This window comes from Tiliqua scincoides, chromosome 2 (genome assembly GCF_035046505.1).
Source record: "Tiliqua scincoides isolate rTilSci1 chromosome 2, rTilSci1.hap2, whole genome shotgun sequence".
NCBI classification, from domain to species: domain Eukaryota; kingdom Metazoa; phylum Chordata; class Lepidosauria; order Squamata; family Scincidae; genus Tiliqua; species Tiliqua scincoides.
Window position 1 is genome coordinate 108,961,857 of NC_089822.1, and position 22,850 is coordinate 108,984,706.

The following is a 22,850-nucleotide window of genomic DNA, read 5'->3' on the forward strand; positions in this document are numbered from 1 at the left end:
TTTTTCTGAGCTAGAAAGTTAGCTGAGAACCTCGCTCCTCGCTGACTTGCCAAGTCAGAATTTGAGGGCATTGCCTCAGGCTGCACAAGGCCACAGCTGAGCTAGGTAATGGGGAGGAGAGAAGGGACCCTGCCTACTCCCAACCCAGAATTGCACTGGGGTGGGAAGGGATATGGGGCCATGGTCTGCCCTGCCCTCTTTTTTCTTTCTGAATGCAACTGGGCTGGTGAGCTTCCATACATGGCTTCCAGGGCTACCTCTCTAATATCTAGCAGAAGAGCAACAGTTCCTGTTCCCCCCAAAAGAGCTTTTCTAGGGGGTCTCTTTTGTGTTTTCCTTAAGGTTGTGAGCTCTTGGAGGAAGGGAACCATTTTAAGGTGTATTTCACTGCAAATACCACATTGTGACCCCCCTTTTTGGTTGAAAAGCAGTATTTAATATTTTAAAATAAATATTTGATAATATGTCAGCCTTTGTAATTGTGGAACCCCCACATTGTTTGGTGAGCAGCCCTCAGAAGCATTTTCTTGCTTAAAAAAAAAAAAGCAATGGACTCCATTTTACACGTTGGTACCTAAGGTGTACTTGATCCCAAGATGAGTGTAGAAACCTATAGGATGGAATGTGGGGCTCCACTGAGCCTTCGTTTCCTCTCCTGTCTTCTCATGACTGCCCTGCTAGATCCGATCTGGTTCATCTTGTCTTCAGCTAGATGCTCCTGGGAGTGGGAAAGCCCCAAGTGCAGCATGAATACACTGCCCTGTGATTTGTCCCTCAGTACCTCTATTTGGAGTTAGACTGCTTCTGAACAATGTAACCTGTACCCCTTAAAATTGCAAGGGGTGCAATCAAAATTATTAACAGTATTTATATACCATTTTTCAACAAAAAGTTCACAAAGCAGTTTAATGGTTTAATATCAGCAGAGCAGGGAATGCAAACAGATTTTTAAAAGGCATTATTTTTGCCTGTGACTCTGTCCTGTACAGAGCCTTATCCAAGCCATTGCTGTTTGCACTGGAGGCTGCAGGCACTTTGATCTCACCTTTGGCTCTGGTAAACAGTAGGTTAGAACCTGCTGATAGATCATTGGGTTATTTTGCAGCAGATTAGCCAAACATGACTCCACTGTTTAATGAGAATAGGCTTTTCTTATCCTTTCTAAATTAGACTGATAGAACCTCTGATGCACAGTCACTCAGATGTGAATCTGTGCTTGTGCATATAGGGCTGGCCCATCCATGAGGCAAACTCTTCAGGAAGCAGTTCAGTGGAGGGAAGTGCTCACCACTTTAGGCCTCCTCTTTCATCTGCCATTAGTGTCACCCCTTTTCCCTCATTGCTGCACTACTTGATTGCACTTCTACTACCCACAATGCTCATGCTTCTTGGTACAGAGCTCAACACTGCACTAACACGGTCATCACCATGCCTAACAGTAAGCACTGCCCCAAATGCCCTCTGTCCCACTTTGTCTAGTTGAGGGCATCCGAGATAGCTCAAGGCCTGAATCCAATGCTTCTGTGCATTCACCGTATCCACCCAACACTCACATGAGTAGTAACATGTGCCCATATTGCAACCATTTGACTTGCACAGCGCACTTGCTTCTGTCACTCCATGCGGATGCATATGCAGCCTCCTTTGTTCAGCATGCCAGTCAGTATGATCAAACAGCAAACCTTGGCCCACTGGTGCTGTGTGCAACAAGGCATAGCTGCAGCTGTTTTTATTGTCTTATATAAGCGGTGTTATTGCACTGCTATTTTCTGATAACTGCCTTGAGCATTTTACGTGAAATGGAAAGGTGGAACATAGTTATTTATAATAAACAGATGCATCTTTGCTCTTTACTCAGTACTTAGTTACCATCAGCATGCCCACTCTGGAAAACGGACCTTGCACTACACAGCATCCCAAAGTGTCTGCATGGAACTCCAATGCACTGCTGCACCAATAAGTGCACGCAATGGGTTAGCTTTGCACACGGGACTCCACCTGCCTCATAGGTTGGCCCTGTACTCCAACAAGCAGCAATAAGACAAGGAATGTACCACAAATTTGGGCATGCTCAGACAGTTCTAATGTTAGAGAACAGCAGTAAAATTTTCAGAACTTCATTCAGTAACACAGGCACTGCTTGTTTTGAGACATCACAAGCTCAGCACCCATATTTCATATGCTCCACAGCCCCTGATGACCATGACCAGGAGCTATGGGTAGATAAAGGAGTCCAGTTAGCTCTTTGTGAACACTGTACAGGCACCACTTGATTTACACGGTCTTGATTTTCATGTTTTTCAAATAGCGTGATTTTCAAATTAATACTGGAAGTTCAATTTACACAGGCAATTTTTGAAATAACACAAAGCCCAATCCTATCCAATTTTCCAGTGCCGGTGCTGCTGTGCCTATGGGGGAAGCACTGCTTCCTGTGTTGGGGCTGCAGTCACAGAGGTTTGGTTTGGGAACATTTGTTCCCTTACCCTGGGGCTGCATTGCGGTTGCACTGGTGCTGGAAAGTTGGATAGGATTGGGCCCACAGTTAACCATTTCCTTGCAAAGCCACTCTAGAAGACTCAAAGACATTTTGTGATGTTTACCAGCTTTGAAATCCAATTAGCAGCTAAATGAACAACCCATAAGATGCTGGCAGCTTCGGCGGTGGAGGAAGTCTAAAGCCAGAAGACAAAAAAATAGATAATGTGTTCACAGAGCTGCCACTTAACACATTCTATGTTTCCTTACTGGCATATTTGGCTTCCTTATTGCTTTCTCAGCCATTGACAGCAGTAGCCAGTATCACTCCCACTCCCAGTAGCCTCCCTCCTCAACTCTCCCACTACGCCATATTGGGCAAGCAAAAGTCACCAGCTCTCAGCATAAGTTTTCATAGAAACATTGGTTCCTATGGGAAAAGTAGATTTAATTTACACATTTTTAATACAGTACACTCACAGATTTCTGCGAACACAATCCCCACATAAATCAAGAGGCGCCTGTACACTGTATGCACCTTGGATAAGGTGACTGCCTTAATTTTGCTTCAAACAGCAATACCTATATGAAGACCCTCTGCTTATAATGCTTTCAACAGACTGTCCTGGTGATAAGGCACTAAGGCAGACTGGAAAGGATGTCAAGGAGAGTTAAGAGGGTCATATAATGCTTGAACAGCAGGAACCAGTCTTTCACCATTACTGGGTTTTCCTGCTTATGCTTGAACAGCAGGAACCAGTCTTTCACCATTACTGGGTTTTCCAGCTTCCTTGACAGGAACAGAAAATGTTTGCCTGTTTGAATTGTCCTTCATTTGTTGGCAACCTTCAGTCTCGAAAGACTATGGTATCGCGCTCTGAATGGTGGTTCTACCCCAAGACATAAGCCATCCCTGTCAGTGCTGAGGCTACAAGAAACTCTCCGTCTTGTATCACAAGCCATTTGCAAGCAAGGATTTCTCAATTCTTTAAATTAAAAAAAAAATACAGAACAGTCAGTGTGGCCACAGCCTGAAGCCTGTGGCAATCCAAAAACAAAGACGCCAACGAAGGCTGTGGCTCAGCTCAAAGCAGGAATAAGTTAGTTAACAGAAGAACATTCTATGTTTCTGTCCCTCATTCAATGGTAGTGCTTACATAGCTGCTAATGGCTTGAGCAGAAAAGCTCAAAGGGCAGGGGATAGCTTGGGATTCCTCGCTAGGACTTGTGCCATGGACTGGGTCAGGCCCCCCTGCAGTTAAAAAGTCAGTGTTTTTCAAATGGCAACACCCAAAAGGTCTGGGCATAGTATCCACTCTGCAGTAATCTGCATCTTCCACCCCTTTCTCATATGGAGCTAATTTGGATAAGACTCTGCCCAAACCTTGTAACTAAATAAGAGAAGCTTATGGGCTTGCACATCTTCTCCCTGCTCCCATTCCAAGCAGGTCGCCACCAAATGACATGGTGAAAGGACCCATGTGTGAAAATGCCCCTCTGCTAATGGTTTTAATGCTACTTTATAAAGTAGTATTTAAATAGCACGCAGAGGGGCAATTTGGATAAAATGCCCTCCATGCATACTTAGGCAATGGAATGCTAGAGTAAGGGGGGGGCAGGAGTGCATCCACCACTCCTCCCCCCATATATCGAAGAGCAGATTGGAGTACCTTTCAATCTGGTTCACAGAATAGAGAATAAAGTGGATCCACCACCCCCCTCCACTTGACTGTTCTCCCCAGACATCAGTGCTATTTCAAGTAGCAGCATGTTAGAGAACAGTAGTCCAGATGGACCAAATGCCTCTTCAGCAAATGAGTCTGTGGCTACAGCTCCAGTCCTGGAAAGCACAATGATCCCAGAGCAGGGGGCTCCATCCCCATAGGACACATGGCAGCATCTGAACATTGTTATGGGCCAGCAACTTTGCACAGTCTCCATGTTGCAAGGCTGCAGTAAGTGCTAGAAGCTGAAGTTTCTGCAATTCCTGACCTTCCACGCACTGGAAAAGCAGAAAAGGTGCACCAGGGCCCTGAAGATTTACTACTGTGCTTGCCAGACAGTAAAAGGTGAAAGAGTTTGTAATTTGGGAGGGCTCCTAGCCACCCCAGCCATGTAGAAGTTCATGGGGTGGGTGCCATATTTGGTCACAGTTTTTCCAGACTCCTCAGGGTGTAAGAGTGGCTTGAGGTGCAGAAAGCTCCTGAGAAGTCCCCCTGCGGTGTCGTAAACTCTTCTCTTCATCCTACAGCATGAAAGCAAGAATTCTGCTGTGAGTCGTTTTTTTTTTAACAGACACCTGCAGCCACAGTCTTAGCTAGTTGGTTTAAATCAGCATGTGACATCCAGCTCCCTCCCACTGCCTGGCCCACCCTCTCTCAGCCTTCAAAGCTTCATTGCCTATCCACTAACTTCCTGTTAACAGCTCACAATCCCTACAGAAGCACCTATAGAAAGCTGGTTAGTAAGAGAGAGAAGATGGGAAAAAAGAGGCACTCCTTAGGAAGAGAAGAGAAAGAGGAAAGAAGAAAACACGGGGGGGGGGGGGAGAATGGATAAAGTTAGATGAGGTGGGCTCCCAGAAATACCCAGGGTGAAGAAGAGAATATTTTGAGGTGCTAGGAAGAGAAAAAGAGGGGAGACAGCCAAAAGACTAATAGAAGGAAAAGCGATGGAGAGAGTTATAGGTGGTTCAGTGCCAGGACAGAAGGATGTGGCTGGAAATGGTTTGTCACCCAAACCTACAGGCAAAGGGTGCTTTTGTTTCTGTTTCAGTGTATTCAATTTTATTGTAAGCTCCGTGAGTACCTCCCTAATGGGAGAGGACAGTTCTGAGTAAACATCTTTTAAAATGCCCTTACTGTTTCAAAGACAGCATTTTGCTCTGCTGGGGCAAACAACAGTTCCTGCCCTTCTTCCTCCCTCACGGCATCCATTCCTTCGTCCTCATACTCAGTTAGGTAGTCCGACTCCTCTCCTGGTTACGAGCAAACACATGTTTAGTCATTCTCTGTATGACTTTGGTTTCTTCACAAAGCAATAACGCTTCCCTCAATCTCACAGCCAACCACAACTAGCCACCATAGCCTGGAATGTCCATAAGTTTCCAAATGTTTCCTCCCCACCTCCATTCTTATTCTATATGGTTTTTGTATGAGACCCTGTTAATCTCCTGACATAGCGTTTGCTATGTCTGCCTCCATAACAGTCCTGTGAAGCAGAGAAGGCCATACAAGGGTCTTTTAGATGGACCCCTGTGCCAGCAGTGGCCCCAAAGCTCAGTGGTACAGTATGTGCTCTTCGTGCAGGTCCCAGGTTCAATCTGTGGCATCTCCAGGACCACCCTTATCTGAAATGCTAGAGAGCTGCTGCCAGTCAGGGTAGATAAAACTGATTCAGTTTCATATACCCAACAGGAAATGGAAGGCAAGGTATTTTATGGAAGATTCTTGTACTGTACTTGTTATGCTTGTACCCCTGTTTCCTTCAAGGAACTCATGCCAAAACGACAGATTACGTTAATGTACACCAGCAGTATGTTTAATTCTTCCCTCCCTTCCCATGCCGTGACAATTAGTACATCTTGATTATTTGCAACCTCCACCCCCCTCAGTGTCAGCAGCCACCAATTATACAGAGCAGGAACAGACCATGTTGTCACACTGGGATGCAAGTGAGTTACCCTAGATAGAAGTTACTGAGCGGGAGGAGAGAATCAAACTCACAGATGACCAAACATTTGTGGCCTTGGAGCAGCATTTTAGCCTCACAACAACCCAGTGTGGTAACCTAGCTGGAGAAATAATTACTTGCCCAAAGGGGTCAACCCAGAGAATGTCAAGGTTGAGTGAGACTTTCCCAGGGATATATGTTCAAGACAAGCACAGTGATTACTACATTTCACAATGACCAGGTCCTGGCATGCAAATGTTGGTTTTACACTACAATTGCTGTGATGGCTGTGCTGATCTTGCTAGACTTTTTTTTTTTTTTTAATCCTAGCTGTGATGGAGATGGGGATTGGGACAGTCCCTGAGTGGATGGAGGAGTCAGGCACACTGAATCCAACTCACAAAAGCCACTAGCTAGAAACATTTGTAGTCCATCACTGATCCAGGATTTGAACCTGAGTCTCCCATACTCAAGTTAAATCCACCAAGTGCTGGTACTCACCATCTGCATAGCTGTCTGACAGGTAGCTCTTGGCAGGCTCAATGCGAGACACTATCTCAGCCAGGTCTGTGAATCCTGCACTGGGGCACATTAGCACCTAGGAAATGAGAAGTCAGAGATGCTGAAGTCCTTTTCTCATGATATGGGCTTTAGGAGCAGTGACATGCGCTAGCAATTAGAAGCAACTAAGTTCAGGCTTTTGATGCTCCAATAAGCTCATAGGTTTAAAATAAATCATTCCAACAGAGAACATATTTGCCTAATATTATGTATTTGTTAAATCTCTCCTAAAGAAGATGGACAGTCTTTTTTCCAAATAGCTACTGGGAAATTGCTTTCTTTTCTTGCTGTATTCTACATGTGGTTATTTTTGTAGAATTCATAGAAATTTTAGGGTGAGGTTTTCTTTTTTATCCCCTTCTCAACAAAAGAAGGAAAGGTTAGCAAGAGTTGGGCAACAAGAAATATGACCAGGAAGGAGAAAACATGTGGAGAGATATATTTTCTCCAGTTAGCTGAAGGGGCTCCATACAAGCCCTCAATACTTACATCCATGCGCTTGTTCTCATAGAAATCTGCTGAATGCCGGTCCTTCACCATTTTCTCAATGATGTCCCCACGGCACCAACCACCAAACACCACTTTTCCATGCTGGTAACCCACATCCTACAGAAGAGGGGCAGAGGTGAGTCAATCCAATCCAGAGTATTCTGAGACAACAGAGAAGTCTCAAGAGCCAGTCAATCAGGTACAAGGGCAGCATTCACAGTATAACAAGTCCCTCGGACACAAGGGCAGCTTAACAAGACTGGAAAGACACAGCTACAACATCAATGCCTCACTATCTCCCAGGAGTAATGCAGGCACCAGAGAGGTATGGCTATGTACCTACAACTTTACAACTCGCACTGTGGCGATAGGACAAGGACATGGGAACATCTGCAGATAGGGCTGGGAAAGATCCTGATCTGAAAACCTGGACAGCGGCTGCCAGTCAGCATAGACAATGCTGTGTTGAATGGACCAAGGGGCTAACTCAATAGGAGGCAGTTCATTTGTTCACAAAACAGATCTAGCCCTTCTCAGCATGACGGTTCAACAACAAGACGCTGATTCTCCATCACCTGCTTCAACCCTTCCAAACCAATGACTTCCTGACATTATGAATAAGCCCAGCAGGCCCCCCAGGACTCACATAGATCTCGTCAAACTTGCCGAAGTCCATCGTTTTGAAGCGATCGATGGCAGGGCGGATGTACTCGCAGTACGAACTGCTCTTCACAACTTCCAGCTGCCGCACGCAGGAGACATAGGCCAGGCGGGACTGGATCTCTGCCATATCAGGCACCTTGAAAGAAAGAGCAAAGTCACTTGGTTGCCACAGTGAGAGGAGGTGCAGGTGTGGGAAGGTGGTGGTGGAGAGGGGTATCCTTTTGCTATTTGTCCAGTTTGAAGAAAACCGAGAGCTAACAGGAGTATCAGTTTCAGACAGGCAAGTTTGCAGTGGATAAGTCATCATTGACTAGCTTGGAGTGGGTCATGGCATCATTCTCTGTGTCCCAAAGCAAAGGCAGGAGTTAACTCAAAAAGAATGAAAGGCCACAAGGGCACTTTAGAACTCTGGAAAAGTCTGGATGGAGGCCTGAACAGTAGAAGAACCTGTGTAAGGAAGTGGTGAAATGCCTTTTGATCATATGAACAATCTGGTGCAGGCATGGTGCCTGAAGGACAGTGGAAGGGCATCAAGCCTATGGCCCAAGGCCAAGATCAGAAAGACACTGGGTATCCTCACAAAAATTGGGTACCCTGGCTGGACTCTCCACCTGCAGCCTGGATGAAAGGGAGTCTCTTACCTTGACCTTCTCGGCCCAGGGGTTGAGGCGTTTCCAGAGCAACCACCAGCCTGACAGGCTGTCTCCATAGTTGCATAGGTCGGTCTCATCTTGGCTACCCACATCAATAGCAATGACTGTCTTGGCACCCATGTTGCGAGCAATATCAGCTATGTTGAGAGGAAAGAGATGTGTCAGGAGCAACATTAATTTCTGGAGAGATGGCCATGCAGCATGGCTGAGAACACAGAAACAATATAAGAAGGTTGTGGAAGTGGGGAGGGAGGAGAGTATTGTCACCTCTACTGGGGGGGGTGTCTTTGCTCTGTTTACCCTTCCCAACAAAAATCTCATCTCACAACTGGGGATGGGATTGTGCTCTCCTCACAGGCTTTGGAGCACTCCTTGTGCTATTAAACCACATTAAGGCTGGAATCACCTGCCAAATTTCTCTGTGCCACGTCACTATCACAAATATTAAAACAAAACCTTTGGGTCAGAAGACAGTCACCCTACGAAGTGCCACCATCTTCCTTTCAACTTGCTTTTGGAGCAAGGCCAACTATCCCTCAACTTTGCTCAGAAAGCAATCTTGTTTTTCAGCAAGGAATTGCTGAAGTGCTGCAGGAATGGTAGCAATTCCAAAGTATGGATGGAAGTGATAGGGAAGATAGCCAAACAAAGTTCTCATCTGCTCTTACTTTTCAAATGTGGCCACATATCCAAAAGAACCTGAAATGTAAATATCGGTTCTGAAATCAGCTCCTGGTTGCCCAATCAAGCTCGTTATCTTACACTTCTACCCCTTTATGACACTGGAGAGAACTGCAAAGTCATGTGGGAAGAGCCTGGAATGGGTCACAGAAGCCAGAGAGCGACTCAGCAGAACCTCCAAAAGAATGACGATTGAATGCTCCATGTACCTTTGACATGAACTTTAGAAGCATGTTCAAGAATGTGGCTTTTCGTGACAAAAGGCCATGCAAAAACAGTACTTTGCTTTTTTCTGGTTTCAATGGATAATGGGACAAACACCAATTCAGCAGCAGGACACTGCAGCACGGCAGACAAGGAGGCAGTAACAGAAGCACCACACAAAACCAGGCAGCTTTGGAAGCAACAGCCCCTCTCTGTTCAACAGCACTGACAAGAGCTCGTCTGTAAGGTTGTCATTGGGGTACCACAAATCAGGAGCAATATTGAGAAATTGGAGGAGGGAGGAAAGATTCTGAGAAGGGCTATGGGGATAAAAAGGCCTAGGAGGCAAGCCACAGGAAGACAGGCAGAAGACACAGAGAAAGGGGTTAATTCAGTGGAGGCACAATGAGAGAGGCTGAAATATGCGGAGTGTCTTCCAATAAAGAAATCTGAACAGATCCACTGAACAGAGCACAACAGACTGAGAGGGTAAGCCTAAAACCAGCAGACACAGCCGCTGCTCAAAATGTTGCATCTTCAGCATTTGCTGTCCTTGTGTACAAAAAGACTCCAAACGTCTGGTTTGTAGAGAGAGAGTAGAAGGGGCTGAACCTCATGATATAAAGTCATCCACAAAGCAAATCCGAACCAGCTTTACTGAAGGGGCTCTCAAAATGGAAACCTGGGAATTGCAGTTTGGCAAGAATGCTCAGAATATTCTGTTAGAGTGGCCATTTTCAACCACTGTGCCGTGGCACACTGGTAGTGGTCCACAGGTGTGCCACAGGAATTTGGGGGAAGGTCATTTATTAATAGGGCCAATAGGAGATGTGAGCCCCCACTGGCAGCATGGTGTGCCTTGTCAATTGTCAAAAACCTGGTGGTGTGCCTTGACCATTTTAGTGCCTTGTCAGTGTGCCATGAGATGAAAAATGTGGAAAATCACTGTGTTAGAGTTCTAGCCTCCTCACAGACTTAGAGTTCCCAGAATGCCTGAAGAGCAGTGGCCTGGGATCCTGTTTCCAAAGCCACCAAAAAGAGTTGCTACTAAAGAAAATCACAATGCTGACCATTTACTGGGATTGTTATTCATTCAGGGCCTTCTCTGTGATGGCACCACAGTTGTGGAATTCTCTCCCTTCTCAGTTCTCTCATTAGGGGCTTGAAGACAGTTTTGTTTTAAGCTGTCGTTTTGAATGTGCGTGGGTGTTGGTGTGTGCTGCTTTTATCCTTGCTGTCTATGGTTTTATTTATATTTAATGCTGCTGTTTTAGTCTGGGTGTTTGCCCATAGTTATATTGCTGTCTTAAATAGAATCTGCTTTATGCTGCTTTGGGATTAAAGCTGAGGTTCTCAACAGAAGCCCTGCCTCTGTCCACTTAAGGGGCAGGAGGAGAAAGGCAGCAACGTGATCCCTAGGACAGCACTGCTGCCAGGGCTTATCACGGCTTTTTTTTTAACCTTATCTGCAGTTAGTGCTGGCCTCCAGGGGGTGGGGGGAGCCCCACGGAGCCAAAGCCTCTGTAAGTCTAAAAAAGCAATTAGAATGCATGCGTGCATGTGTGCTGCACACGCGTGTGCAACTAAAAAATTGTAACCAAATCCCCTGCCTTCCAACAGCTATTAGTACTGCAGGAGAAAACACACATTCTATCCAGCAGTTTGGAGAACACAGATTATTATTAAGAATATTTATGTACTGCCTTGTGTACACACTTTGCATACACATTTATATACACAAGCAAATGAAAATGTCTGTGCGCGGAGGGAACATGTTACAATTTAGATTAGGAAAAGGGTTAACGTCTCTCTCCTAGTGTGAATGGAAGTAGTATTCACATTATGGAGAAAAGGTAGTGGTGCTCCCTAAGACTTGAAGCATACCCTGCCCTGGAGCATTCCAAAAATGGTAGTTGAAGGAGCTGTCATAAGGGGGCTTGGGGTCCCTGTAATTCAAGCACTGCAAACCTCAAGTCTGATTCAGGGGCTACTTTTAAACAAAAAAATCCACAGGAGATCCAGATTACAAGTTGCACCCTAAGGAGATGGACAAAGACGCTTCACTCCAGGCCTGCAGACAACCCTTTTACTGAAGAAGGCTCCGTCCTGTACTTCTGGTCAGGTCCTGCAGCACATGGTGAAGAGTCTTCCACAGACCTTTTTCCTTAGAGTCCTCTATGGTGAGCATCAGAAACCAGGGTTATGAAGTGCTGCCAGCAATCCTCCACAGTGGTCTAAACCAGCAGGACCCAGAGATTTTTGCATGTTCAAGGTAAAATCTGTTCACCTGACCACACAAGACTTAGGGCCACTTTGACATGCTTCCAGTCAACTCCTAATTGCTGCGTATGGAAGGGCTGTGCCAAAACACTGAACAAGAGTCCTGTGAAACTATCTCAGGAAGAAGTCATTTTCATTGTGGGACTTTCCTCCAACTTTGTTCTGCTATAATTAAGGTTCAAGCCAAAGAGCAATTTTGGCTAAGGTTGGGAAGTGCCTGGCTTCCAGTTTGTGCACAGCCTCCAACATCATTTTCTTAGAGCAAGCTTATTTTCCCAAGAACCCTGAGAATTCCAGCTTTCACTAAACAAAGACCCCATATGAATATCCCTGGCTCAGTCTAACAGGAATACTGAATGCAACTCACACATTATATGCATTATAGGCTTGTGTACAAAGTTCATAGCCCTTGGATGAAGAGATACATTTTAAACACAAAGATTTCATTTTAAAACGAGCATGGAACCAATTAATTAGGTATCCACATTAATTCTGGTTTTTGGCTCTCAGAATTTTAAAGTCCATGTTCCAAAACTTTTCAGGGGCAGGCTTGCACTTTTCCACATTTCAGAACAAAACTACTATTTGACTGTGGGTCAAAAGAGATGCAATATAGAGATCACAATGACGTCTTCAACTGCAGTGCAAGTGGAGTAGATTCTTTGGCTTTTCTTGTTGTTAAGTACCTAGAGATGCCAACACGTAGCCAACTCCTCCTCTGCTGGTCTTCATACCAGCACTTGTACCACTACACAAATGACTAGCAACACTTGTAACATTTAGGGCACAATCCTAACCAGGTCTACTCAAAAGTAAGTTCTATTTTGTTCAATGGGGCTTACTCTCAGAAAAGTGTGGTTAGGATTGCAGCCTGAGGGGCCCAATCCTATCCGATTTTCCAGTGCCGGTGTAGCCATGCCAATGGGGTGTGCATTGCATCCTGTGGTGGGAAGGCAGGCACATTTGTTCCCTTACCTCGGGGCTGCACTGCAGCTACACTGGTGCTGGAAAGTTGGATAGGATTGGGCCCTTAGTCACACAAGTATTCTTGGATGATGGGGCCATCTGCATGGCATCTGGGGCACCTCAATCAGGTAGGATCGAGACGAGGTCCAGTGGTGCAGGATCCAATCAACCCCGAAGTGGCAAGCACCACACGTAGGGCAAGATGGCAACTGGGTGCTCAGGCAGTCCACAGAAGGGCTTCGAGGTTGCTGGATACTGCTATGCTCTGCCCGCGCATTTCACGTCAAAACAAAATAGTGGACGCACGCTGAGGGGGCAGGCGATTGGGCTTGTTGATGCTGTGTGTCCCTGACTGAGCCAGGCACATGCCTAAAGAAAATGGCGACCAGGTGCGTATGAGACAGAAAAAAAACTAGGGCTGTAAGGCCTAACTAGGCCTCTGTTGTCATCTCCATGCTGAAGAGAGCTGCAGAGGTCCTTCAGCCTCCTGGTTGTCAATTTAAAGACCAGGTACGGTTTGAAGAACTCTGAGTGAAAAAGCCCTTGGAAAAAACTGAAGTCGGCTCTAGGAGTCTCAGAAGATTGCCTTGTAACACTTGTAATATGTGGTCACACAAGCATTTTTGGATGATGGGGCCATCTGCACGGGCATCTTCTACTAGAAAAGGCAGGCTCAAAAGTGGGGCTTCTGCCACATGGGCTGCACTAGTTCATCTCGCGCTGTCATTGACAGGGACAAGCAGGAGACCTGGGGGAGATGAAACTGCAGGAGGCATGGACTACATGGGCTGAAAGTGCAAAGGATGCTCACTCACATCCCTTGAACACCACCATGCAAGGTGCCCTTCCTTTTCTTATGACTGTTTAAGCAAGACATGGCTTTGACTTCTCTGTGTGACATGACTTCTTGCCTCCCCTTGGCTACAAGGATATGAAATCAGACACTGAAAGTACAGGTGATGACACAAGGGAAAAACAACAGTGACTGTTCATCAGGGCACATTCTCCCTTTGTGAGTGGCACGCAGAGAGGTCCTGCCAGATAGACAGAGGAAACATGGGAAAGTGAGCCCATTCACCCACACCAGAGCCAAGAGGTTGTTCAATGGGCAACCACCACAACACACATTGAGCCTCCAAAGCTATTGTTGCCTGTAAAGGAAGGGTTAATGGGCTCCCCCTGTTCTCCCCACAGGGTGCTTAGTGAGGTATCTGCAGCTGATAAGAGAGTTTAGGGCAGGAGTGACATTGCAAGGCCAGGAAGGGTTTTCATAACTCTCCTCCTTTGGCTGCGGAGAGCTGCCCGGCTGTCTCCGTCGTTTCTGGCCAATACTTGCCTGGGAGGTTGTTGATGTAGCCGCCGTCCATCAGCAAATTGCCATCCTTGGGGTCGCAGAGTGGCGGTAGGTACCCGGAAAGGGTCATGCTAGCTCGCACGTACCGCCACAGCGAGCCTAACCATTAGGGAACAAATGCAATCAGAAGAGCAGAGAGAAACCCAGAGTAGCCATGAGCCCTTCAGGAGAGGAGTTGAGAGAGGTGCAGCACAGCCCCAGCCCACCCTGCCCACTTGCTTCAGTGGGAGAATTCTGCAGGACACTTCTCAGGGCAGCTAAGCCACATGCAACAGAGTTGACTTCAGGCCCCAATCTCACCCACCCCCTTGAGCCCAACATAAGTGGCCAGACGGCCTGCCGAAGTTCCAAATCCACTTGGGTGATCAAGCTTGGTGATACTTTGCATGAGGCCAGTGATGGGTCAGCTTCCTGTGCCATGCAGAATTGCCAGCCTGAGCCAAGTGTGCCTGTGGGACAGGAGCTAAGCTTGCAGCCCCAAGCCTGTCGTTGCCCAGCCCTAGCCAAAGGAAGACGGTGGTGGCTTGGATGGAGGAAGCTGTGGCTCCCTCCCCCCGAGCCACGCAAGCCCCCGACGTCCATCAGCCAAGGTAGTGAGGCGAACGCAATGCTGACCTGGGACATTGTTAACATAGCAGCCATCCACAAGCAAGTGACTGTCCTTGGGGTCGCAGATAGGAGGCAAATAGGGGGTATAAGATGCACTGGCTCGGACGTAGCGCCACACGCTGCCTGCCGGATGAAGATGGAGATTCAATCAAAGGGAGTGGGGGGTGGGTGGGAGGAAAGTGTAAAGGAAAGAAGACAGGACAGGACATGACATTGTGGCAGAAGCTTCAGAAATACAAAGTGTACACAGGATAAAAGGGGGATGATAGGAAAGTTTTTTCAGTGCAGGATGGATATACGTATATCCGTCCATAGCTGGTGGGCCATTAGGCAGTAAGGCCAGATTGGGCTGCAGCTTGGCTTCTTCTTACCTAACACTAAGCCCTGCAATGTTTGGAGCACTATGCTCTGGCTCTCTCCTCCCCCTGCCATCCCAGTTCCTAGGCTCTTTCCTAGACTTTTTTTCTCTTTCAGCTTGAAGGATGATCCTCAGATTACTCCTGAAAAATGCAATTGTCTCAATGAGGGCAAGAGTTGCCATAGGCTACTTCATACTGACAACCAGGCTGAACACCTTCTTTCCTCATGACCTAGCACAGTTGTAGCCCACTCAGCAAATTGTTTTCCCGTCCCTAATTATGGCTCTGAGGCAGCTAAGCTTCACACATCAACCATTACAAGGACAGAAGGTCTGGGATAAGACAGCCCACTCTGTGGGGAAGAAAAGACTCCTGTGCTAGGCATGAATGGAGTCAGGCATATCATACAGGAAGATATATGTGATAACATCCACAGTGGGGGCTCCTGGGAGCCATCATGACCAGGAGGGTAGAGTGCTAGGACAGGGAGGCTGGTTTAAACCCCAGATCTCTTGGAAAGCAATCCAGCCACTGACTGCAAAACAGCATTAGTAGATACTTGAGTTACAAGGATCAGGAGGAAGCTACTTCTGTGCGCTACCATTGAAATGAATGGGAGCTAAAGAAGAGAGAAAGAAAGAGAGAGAGCCCTGCCATTCACTTCAACCATTCACTCATCCTTTTAGGAGGAGAAAGTCCCAGTGGACTGTATTGAATTAGTAGGCAGAGTTAAGGGCTTTAGGGCATCAAGCATCTTGCAGATAGGAAACCACCACCACAAAGCCAAGACTGCAGCAAATGGCCTGCCCTTCCTCACTTGGCACCCCATGCCTAAACTTGCTGCTTTATACTGGAGGGAGTATAAAGAGGGAGACAAACAGGGCACCACTTCTTGAAAACAACTGGAGTCCCAAAAGAAGGCATTCATAATGTCTTCTTCTCATCAAGTTTCTTCCTACGACTTCTAATTTGCCAGAGACAGAGGCAAGCCCTGAAGCCCCCTCCATGGTAGCCTGAGAGGTGCAACTCCCTCATTACGAAACACTCCGTCCCCAGCACACACCCTGCCAAGTTGTTGTTAGAGGAGGGAGAGCAGTGTTAGCTGTGTTAGGCAAGACAGGCAAGTGGGCAGAGAATGAAGAAAGCCAGGCAGTTACAGCCCCTCCAGACCCTGCCCTGCAGATGGACATGGCTGCTGACAATGTCCCAGGTGAGATCTCATGCCTGCAACAGCCAGTAGGGCAGGGAGTAAACACCGCAAAGCCCCACCCGCCTCCCTTCTTTGCTCCAGGCAACCCCCTCCCCATGTGATTTTCAAATTCCATTGGACAATGCTGCCTGCCCCTCATCAAACCTGCAGGAAATAACTAACACCACCCACAACCACCACACCACCCCCCAAAAGTCAGGAATGAGAGAACTCTAAGCAATGTGATCCCCTGCCTGGAAACCTCATTCTGCAATCTGGATGCTCCAATACATGAGAATACAGAGTATAAGAGATGCAGTTAGTGGTTTTAATGAATAGCAGAAATGTTATAAGGAGAGGAAAACCCAAAGGTTGGCTGGGGAGTGGGCAGGAAGCTATCAAAGCAATCCAAGAGGTTCCCTGGATTACACAGCACTCTCTGCATGGCCAACCTTGGCCTTTAAGTTACGTATTGGTGTCCTGGGCTCCTTGAAGCTGTCAATCAATCCAAGGGATGGGGGATCCCCTTGGTTTAGCCTGCCTTGTTCTAGTTATTGCTGGAGAAGGCAATGCTGCCTTTACAGGTGAATCATTGACCAAGACCTAGCAAAAGCAAAAAAGGACTAACCATTGTCAGAACTCAAGTCAGATCTGGAGAGCTATGTCAAACTTGCCAGTTTCTCGTGGCCTGCCGTTAACTAAGCTTAAGGCAGATCTCCAGGCCTCCCTACATGAAACCACATCTCACCTGTGGGCACAATACAATGAAGTACTTGGGTCTTGTCCTAAATGGAGGCCTCGGAAAACAAAAACAAAGTGATGCAATGCCAGGGAAGGCCAACCTAGGACCTTGGGAGAGATCAAATGCCTCCCCCTAAAGGGGTTTTGGGCAGAGCAGTGAAAAGGGGAAAACAGCTGCTCCCACAACTGCTGGCACACCAGGCAGTGGGTCTGAACAGAAAAGGAAGATGTTAAGTGTACATGTGTGCACATGTGTTCATGAGCTGAGACAGCAGAAACACTTGTTCTTGCCTGGGCGTCCTGACTATAAAGCACAGTGGGTGTTTCCCATTTCAGCACATCCCCCTCCCTCTCCACCAATGGCACTTGGGCCCTGGACTCTTGCCATTTCTCTACCAGGCCATAAGGCTGGCCTCTTTTAGCCAGTACAGAGGTGCATGGGGGAACAGGACCACCTGATGTTTCTTGGCCTCGTTCTACATTGGTGGATGAGCGTTATAATTTCACACAAAAAAATGTAGGAAACTGCTACTTGGGCACGCAGCTCTCTGCATAACTTCCCACTGACCATTACCTGATGTGAACTCAAAATCAAGGGGTTCAGTTCTGTAGTCATGCAAGAGATAAATACTGAACCTACACCCAAGTTTCTCTGGGGACAGCTGTTTCTCTCTCAGCCTCATGACTCCAACAGGGAGTCCATCTAATTTCCTATTCCATGGGTTCCATCTTTTTCTACTTCAGAGCCTGAGACAAGGAATATCCGGATTCCAGGGACCATCACTGATCTTCATGGGTGCAGAGGGAGGGATGTTTTGATCCTCAGGGTCTGTCCTCTGAGCTGGAGGAAATGAACACTTACCATTCTTGTGGACTCGCATGGCAGAGGCTGTGATATCTGTAGTCACATTAAAGTATGGGAGCCAAAGATCCTGCAGTGAACAGATCAGAATGGAACAGATAATCACACACAGGACCCCACTTGTGGGGTGCAGGACGGAGAAAAACACAAAGAGGGATACATCTGTACTCCAGTGGTTCTCAAACTTTTAGCACCCGCATCCACTTTTTAGAACGAGAATTTGTCAGGACCCACCAGAAGTGATGTCATGACTGGAAGTGACATCATCAAGTAGGAACATTTTTAACAATCCTAGGCTGCAACCCTACCCTCACTTACCCAGGAGTAAGTCCCATTTACTATCAATGGTAAAAGCATATATAGAGCAGCCTGTTAAAAGTAGAGATCCATAACTTTTCCCCAGATGCAGTCACATACCATGGTAGCATTAAGTCTTATATATTAAAAATAAAATATTGAAATGAATGGGGACCCACCTGAAATGGTTTGTGACGCACCTAGTGGGTCACAACCCACAGTTTGAGAAACACTGTTGTACACACTCACATTTACACATGAAACAAAATTCTGTATCATAAAATTGTGCAGCCTGAATAAGCCACACAAATTTGTATACCATGACTGATTAGCATAATTTATTGTAGAATTTTGGGAGACAACTAAGGCCCGAAGCTCTAACATAGAGCCCCGAAGCTTTACCACACTTGACTTCAGAGTTTTAACCTGGTAGTTTCTACACATGGCTATTAATGACAAGATCTTCAGAATGCAGAGTTCAGCATCAGATCTCAAATGCAACACTTGTGGTGCAATCCAGGCACACAGACATCAGATATATTGGGCACATGAGTCCAAAAGATGTAGCTGCAGAGAATAACAGAGGCATACCTCAATCTGCTTGTCCTGGAATACTTTGTGAATGCTGGTGTTGAAGGCAGATCCAGAGAACATGGAGGTGATGGGGTAGGTGAGGTCCAGCACAGTGGCAAAAACAGAGTTCATACTCTGGGGAACAGACAGTCAGACAGGTATGTTAGAATGGGGCCATCAGACAGGAACAAGCTAAAATGGAAAAGGCAGCTATGATTCAGCCACACAGAGTCTGCAGGGATAAGGTTTCTTCTTCTCTTCAGCCTCCTATATTGGAATTAGGGAAGCAACCTGGAAATACAGGCGCGGAGTTCACTTAGGGGGAAACTTTGCTAAGCACTTGCGCTTACAGGTAGCTGGAATGAACACAGAGAGAGAGAAAAAAGAGGGAGGAACTGCATCATTGTAAAAAAGCTAAAATGAAAGAAAGAGGGCATCAATCATGATATGTCCGCATGATCGTTAAAGTAGGAAATGTCAGCATCTCCTTTTATACAATTAAAAAAAATGTGTTAATGAATAGAGCTATTTTTGATTTGATCACAAATGATGAGCCAAGAGGCATTTCAAAAATTTGCAAAGCTTGATTTGACCCCAAGACACTGGATCTTGGCTGATATACAGCCTAGAGGACCTCTGTTAAACATTGCCTTTCAGAGGAACGTCACAGAACTTGCACTGTGATCCTGAACGTGTGACTTGGAAATAAGCCCGTTGCTTTTAGTAGAGTTGTGTTCTAAGCAATGTGTTCAGTGCTGAAGTGCACTAGTTAGTTATACAGGTTGGCTCTCTCAGAATCTGGCCACGTACTGGAACTGTGGGATATTCTTGCTACTTATATTTAATGCATTCTTTTTTTGCTTTTTAATGTTTTGCTATAACTCCATTTTATTTCCTTTAGGGCGCAATCCTAATCCCTTATGTCAGTGCTTCCCAGCACTGACATAATGGCAATGCAGCTCTGAGGTAAGGGAACAAACATTTCCTTACTTTGAGGAGGCCTTCGTGAGTGACACCCAACTGCAGGATGCAGCACATGTCCCATTGGCACCGCTATGCCAGTGCTGGAAAGCACTGACATAAGGAGTTAGGATTGCGCCCTTAGTCTCAGTTTAAAACATTTTAAGAATTACTTCTTGTAGATTTACATAAAATTAAGTTTTCAGGGAAAAAGTGAAATTGGATACGTAAAATCAAACTCTGATGAGAAGGGAGAGAGAACCTTGCACTCCCTGAAGTTCCAGACTCTACACATCTGCTCCCAAACGGGCAAGGGATGTCTCTGAACAACTGCCCACTACCTACAAGGCCAGAGTAGGCAAAGCAGAAACTCATATATCCAACATGCAGCACTACAGACTGTTACTATTGCAGAACACATGGGCGGGGGGAGGAGGAAGCTTCTCTGATTTGTTAATTGCATGCTCCCCTCCATGAATGTGCCAGGGTGAATCACATATCTGCTTTCCTTGCTTTTCCCTGATCCCCCACAATTCCCCCCTCCCTTTTTTGCTGGTTCCCCAATACTTGCTCACTTTGGCCCACTCCCTGGCTCGCTGCTTTGTGCGCACTGCACTCCTTTCCTCGGCATACAGGGCACCAATGAAGGAGCCGATGGAGGTGCCACCAATCAGGTCGATAGGGAGGCCGGATTCCTCCATGGCCTTGATCACCCCGATGTGAGAACAGCCCCTGTAGGGAAAGGAGGAGCCACATGAAGTAGATTGACCTCCAAAATACACAGACCAAATGCAGGATGCTGTCTTGCCCCTAACTCCAAGACACAGGAGGGTAGCCAAGAGCTCACTTAACCTCTCCTTGCTCTTCGCTAGGCCAAGATAATGGGGCAGGGGCCTTCTGGGCTCAAGAAGCATCCAAGAGAGCCTTAAACCATAGTGGTATTAGTCAAAGGTTCAGATGTTCCTTCTGAGGAGGAAGACTTGGATCCAGTGGTTTGCATATGTGTTGGGGAAGACTCTGCTTATACTCTGCTCTGTCTACACTGGAAGGTCTTGACCCCAAGTTTGGTGCACTTTTGCCCAAGGGCAGAAAGCTGCACCATACCTTTAGGCCTAGTTGCCACCCTATAGACATTTCTGAAGTCCTTTTGCAAGTTACCTGGCTCCACCACCCCCCAGCACCAAAGCAATGGTGTTGCCTGTCAGGACTCGTGCCAGCCGAGAGAAGTCACTGTGGCGGTCGGCGTTCTTCTCAAAGACCTTCTCGTACATCTCTCTCTGCATTGAGAGGGGAAAAGAAAGAAAAGATCAAGGGCTCCTTTGACTAGGAAACAGGCCACTGTGAAGGAGAGCCCTTCCAAGTTGGCCTGCTTCAGTAGATCAACTTTTCTCATCTAGAAAGAGCACCCCAGACAGGTCCTGGTGGGAAAAAGCAATCAGGGGACTCAACTGACTTGTTCAGCCTGACAAAGCTAATCCTGTGTTCCTTCAGCCTTCCTCAAGGTGTTGGAAGCCAAAACCGAGAGAGGGAGAAGGTTGGAGTTTGGGAGACCACTGTGTCAGGCTGAGTGGGGCTATAGGGACAGCACTCCAATGAGAAAGGAAACACAGAGATGGAGGCCCAGGATGCTGCCTCAAGCAGGTGAACAGCACCCCTGTAATGAAGCTGTGCCAGGTAAAAGGAGAATGGAGGGGCTAAAGGGTGAAACCCTTAGTGGTGTGGGCAAAGATGTGAAAAACAGAGCGGAATTAGCTGGTACCAGTTTGTTGGGACTGCGTCGGGAAAAGACCCTACGTGGACACTTGATGTGCAGATGTCCTGAGCACCAGCTGCGCATGTTGAGCCATTCCACGGTGCGGGCAGGGCTTGGTCCATCCTCGCGGTGCAGAAGAATGAGCTGCTTCAGAGCACGCACTGCTGTGTTCTCTAGCATCTGCTCTAGCTGGGCAAACCAGAGAGGGGGGGGGGAGAAAAGTAAAGCTTTCTGCCCTCATTGCCCTTAAGGACACGCAGGGCTGGACGTCACCTCACTTGTGGACTTTTCAGATAATGTTGTAGAGTGGCATCTGGGGCAAAATCCTGAGAGCCTCATTTACCTATAGGCCTGGCCCAAACAGATGGGCTGCCTGAAGCAGAGCATTTTTCTGTCTCCTCATTTCCACTGTTCTCTTCACATGCGTATTAGTGCTCCTGCCTTGCCACCTTCTTCCCTGCTCTGAACATGTTTATCCAGTCCAGTTCTTTGTTCTCCAGCACAAACATGGTGACTGCTTGAGGCAGTGGGACCAGAGGAAAAGGCACGTTGTTGCAGCCCTGATCCTCTTTTCCCTTGCTCTCAGAGAGCACAGGGAAGTGGCTGGGTGGGCAGGGGGTCAGGGAGGCAGCAGGCATGCCTGGAGAGCAAGGCATTCCTCGTTCATTCACTGCCTCCCCCCCCTTCTCCTCCAGTCCATCTCACGGCTGGGCCAGACCCATGTAATTAAAAAAAGCAGGATGTGGTAGAAATATGTTTCCAAAAGTTAAGATGTGACGAGTCACCATCAGCGTCCATCATCATCTCCTGCCCACACACTCTACGTCCACCAAGCTGTGTGCATCAGAGGGAACAGATTATGTTGTTCCCAACTCATCAAACTTCAGTTTCACTATAAGCCATCTCCAGATGCTTAATTTTGACCAGATTCAAAATTCTCATGCTTATGGAATGTAATTACAAGTGCAGAGAACACTTTGCCAGATATTCCACTGGGTATTCTCACTTGGCTGGGAACCAAGACAGCCTCTTACTACAGTTAATGGCTCTTTTCATCCATAGGCCTCATCAATGAGCAAGTGACACAATGTCCAAGGAAGAAAAGACCACTACTATACATATTTGTATACTCCTCCTTTGGGCAGGAGGTCTGGTCTAGAGGGTAGAGCCTCTGTTAGCCCAAAGATAACAAAAGAAGGTCGCCAGTTCGAGGACACTGGTAGCTCCCTGAACAGCTGAGAATGAGACCCTGAAGTAGCTGACAAGCCGAGCTGAGTGATTCCACCTGCTCTTGGTGGGAGCAAGAAACGTCTTGGCTGCCTTCCATGTGAGAGATGGAACTGCTTGTCAGCCTGCATGGGAGAACTGGAGGCCAGAAGTGAGACCAAACCAAGAAGATCCATTCTGAAATGTTGTTGGTTCTTGAAAGAGAGAACCTCTATGTTTGTAAAAATCCCCTTGAGGAATTTAGAAATGCCTGCCTATGTAAACCGCCTTGAATAAAGT

The 22,850-nt window shown here is 46.9% G+C and overlaps 1 protein-coding gene across 6 annotated transcripts in view; it reads right to left on the reverse strand.

Annotated features, from left to right (window-relative positions):
* Window positions 1-2,883: 2,883 nt before the first annotated feature.
* Window positions 2,884-22,850, reverse strand: part of PNPLA6 (patatin like phospholipase domain containing 6) — a 54,157-nt gene continuing 34,190 nt past the window's right edge. For 2 of the 6 annotated variants that reach the window (XM_066618543.1, XM_066618542.1), the window contains 13 exons: window positions 21,351-21,533; window positions 20,750-20,868; window positions 20,167-20,323; window positions 18,650-18,766; window positions 17,762-17,831; window positions 14,617-14,733; window positions 13,984-14,100; window positions 8,505-8,653; window positions 7,847-7,999; window positions 7,201-7,317; window positions 6,652-6,748; window positions 5,340-5,455; window positions 2,884-4,723 (listed from right to left, as the gene is read on the reverse strand). In XM_066618543.1, the coding sequence (XP_066474640.1) occupies window positions 4,646-4,723; window positions 5,340-5,455; window positions 6,652-6,748; window positions 7,201-7,317; window positions 7,847-7,999; window positions 8,505-8,653; window positions 13,984-14,100; window positions 14,617-14,733; window positions 17,762-17,831; window positions 18,650-18,766; window positions 20,167-20,323; window positions 20,750-20,868; window positions 21,351-21,533 (1,590 nt within the window). In that variant the 3' untranslated portion in view covers window positions 2,884-4,645. The remainder of the gene's footprint in view (window positions 4,724-5,339; window positions 5,456-6,651; window positions 6,749-7,200; window positions 7,318-7,846; window positions 8,000-8,504; window positions 8,654-13,983; window positions 14,101-14,616; window positions 14,734-17,761; window positions 17,832-18,649; window positions 18,767-20,166; window positions 20,324-20,749; window positions 20,869-21,350; window positions 21,534-22,850) is intronic. The other 4 variants (XM_066618546.1, XM_066618544.1, XM_066618545.1 and 1 more) reach the window with 4 other exon arrangements.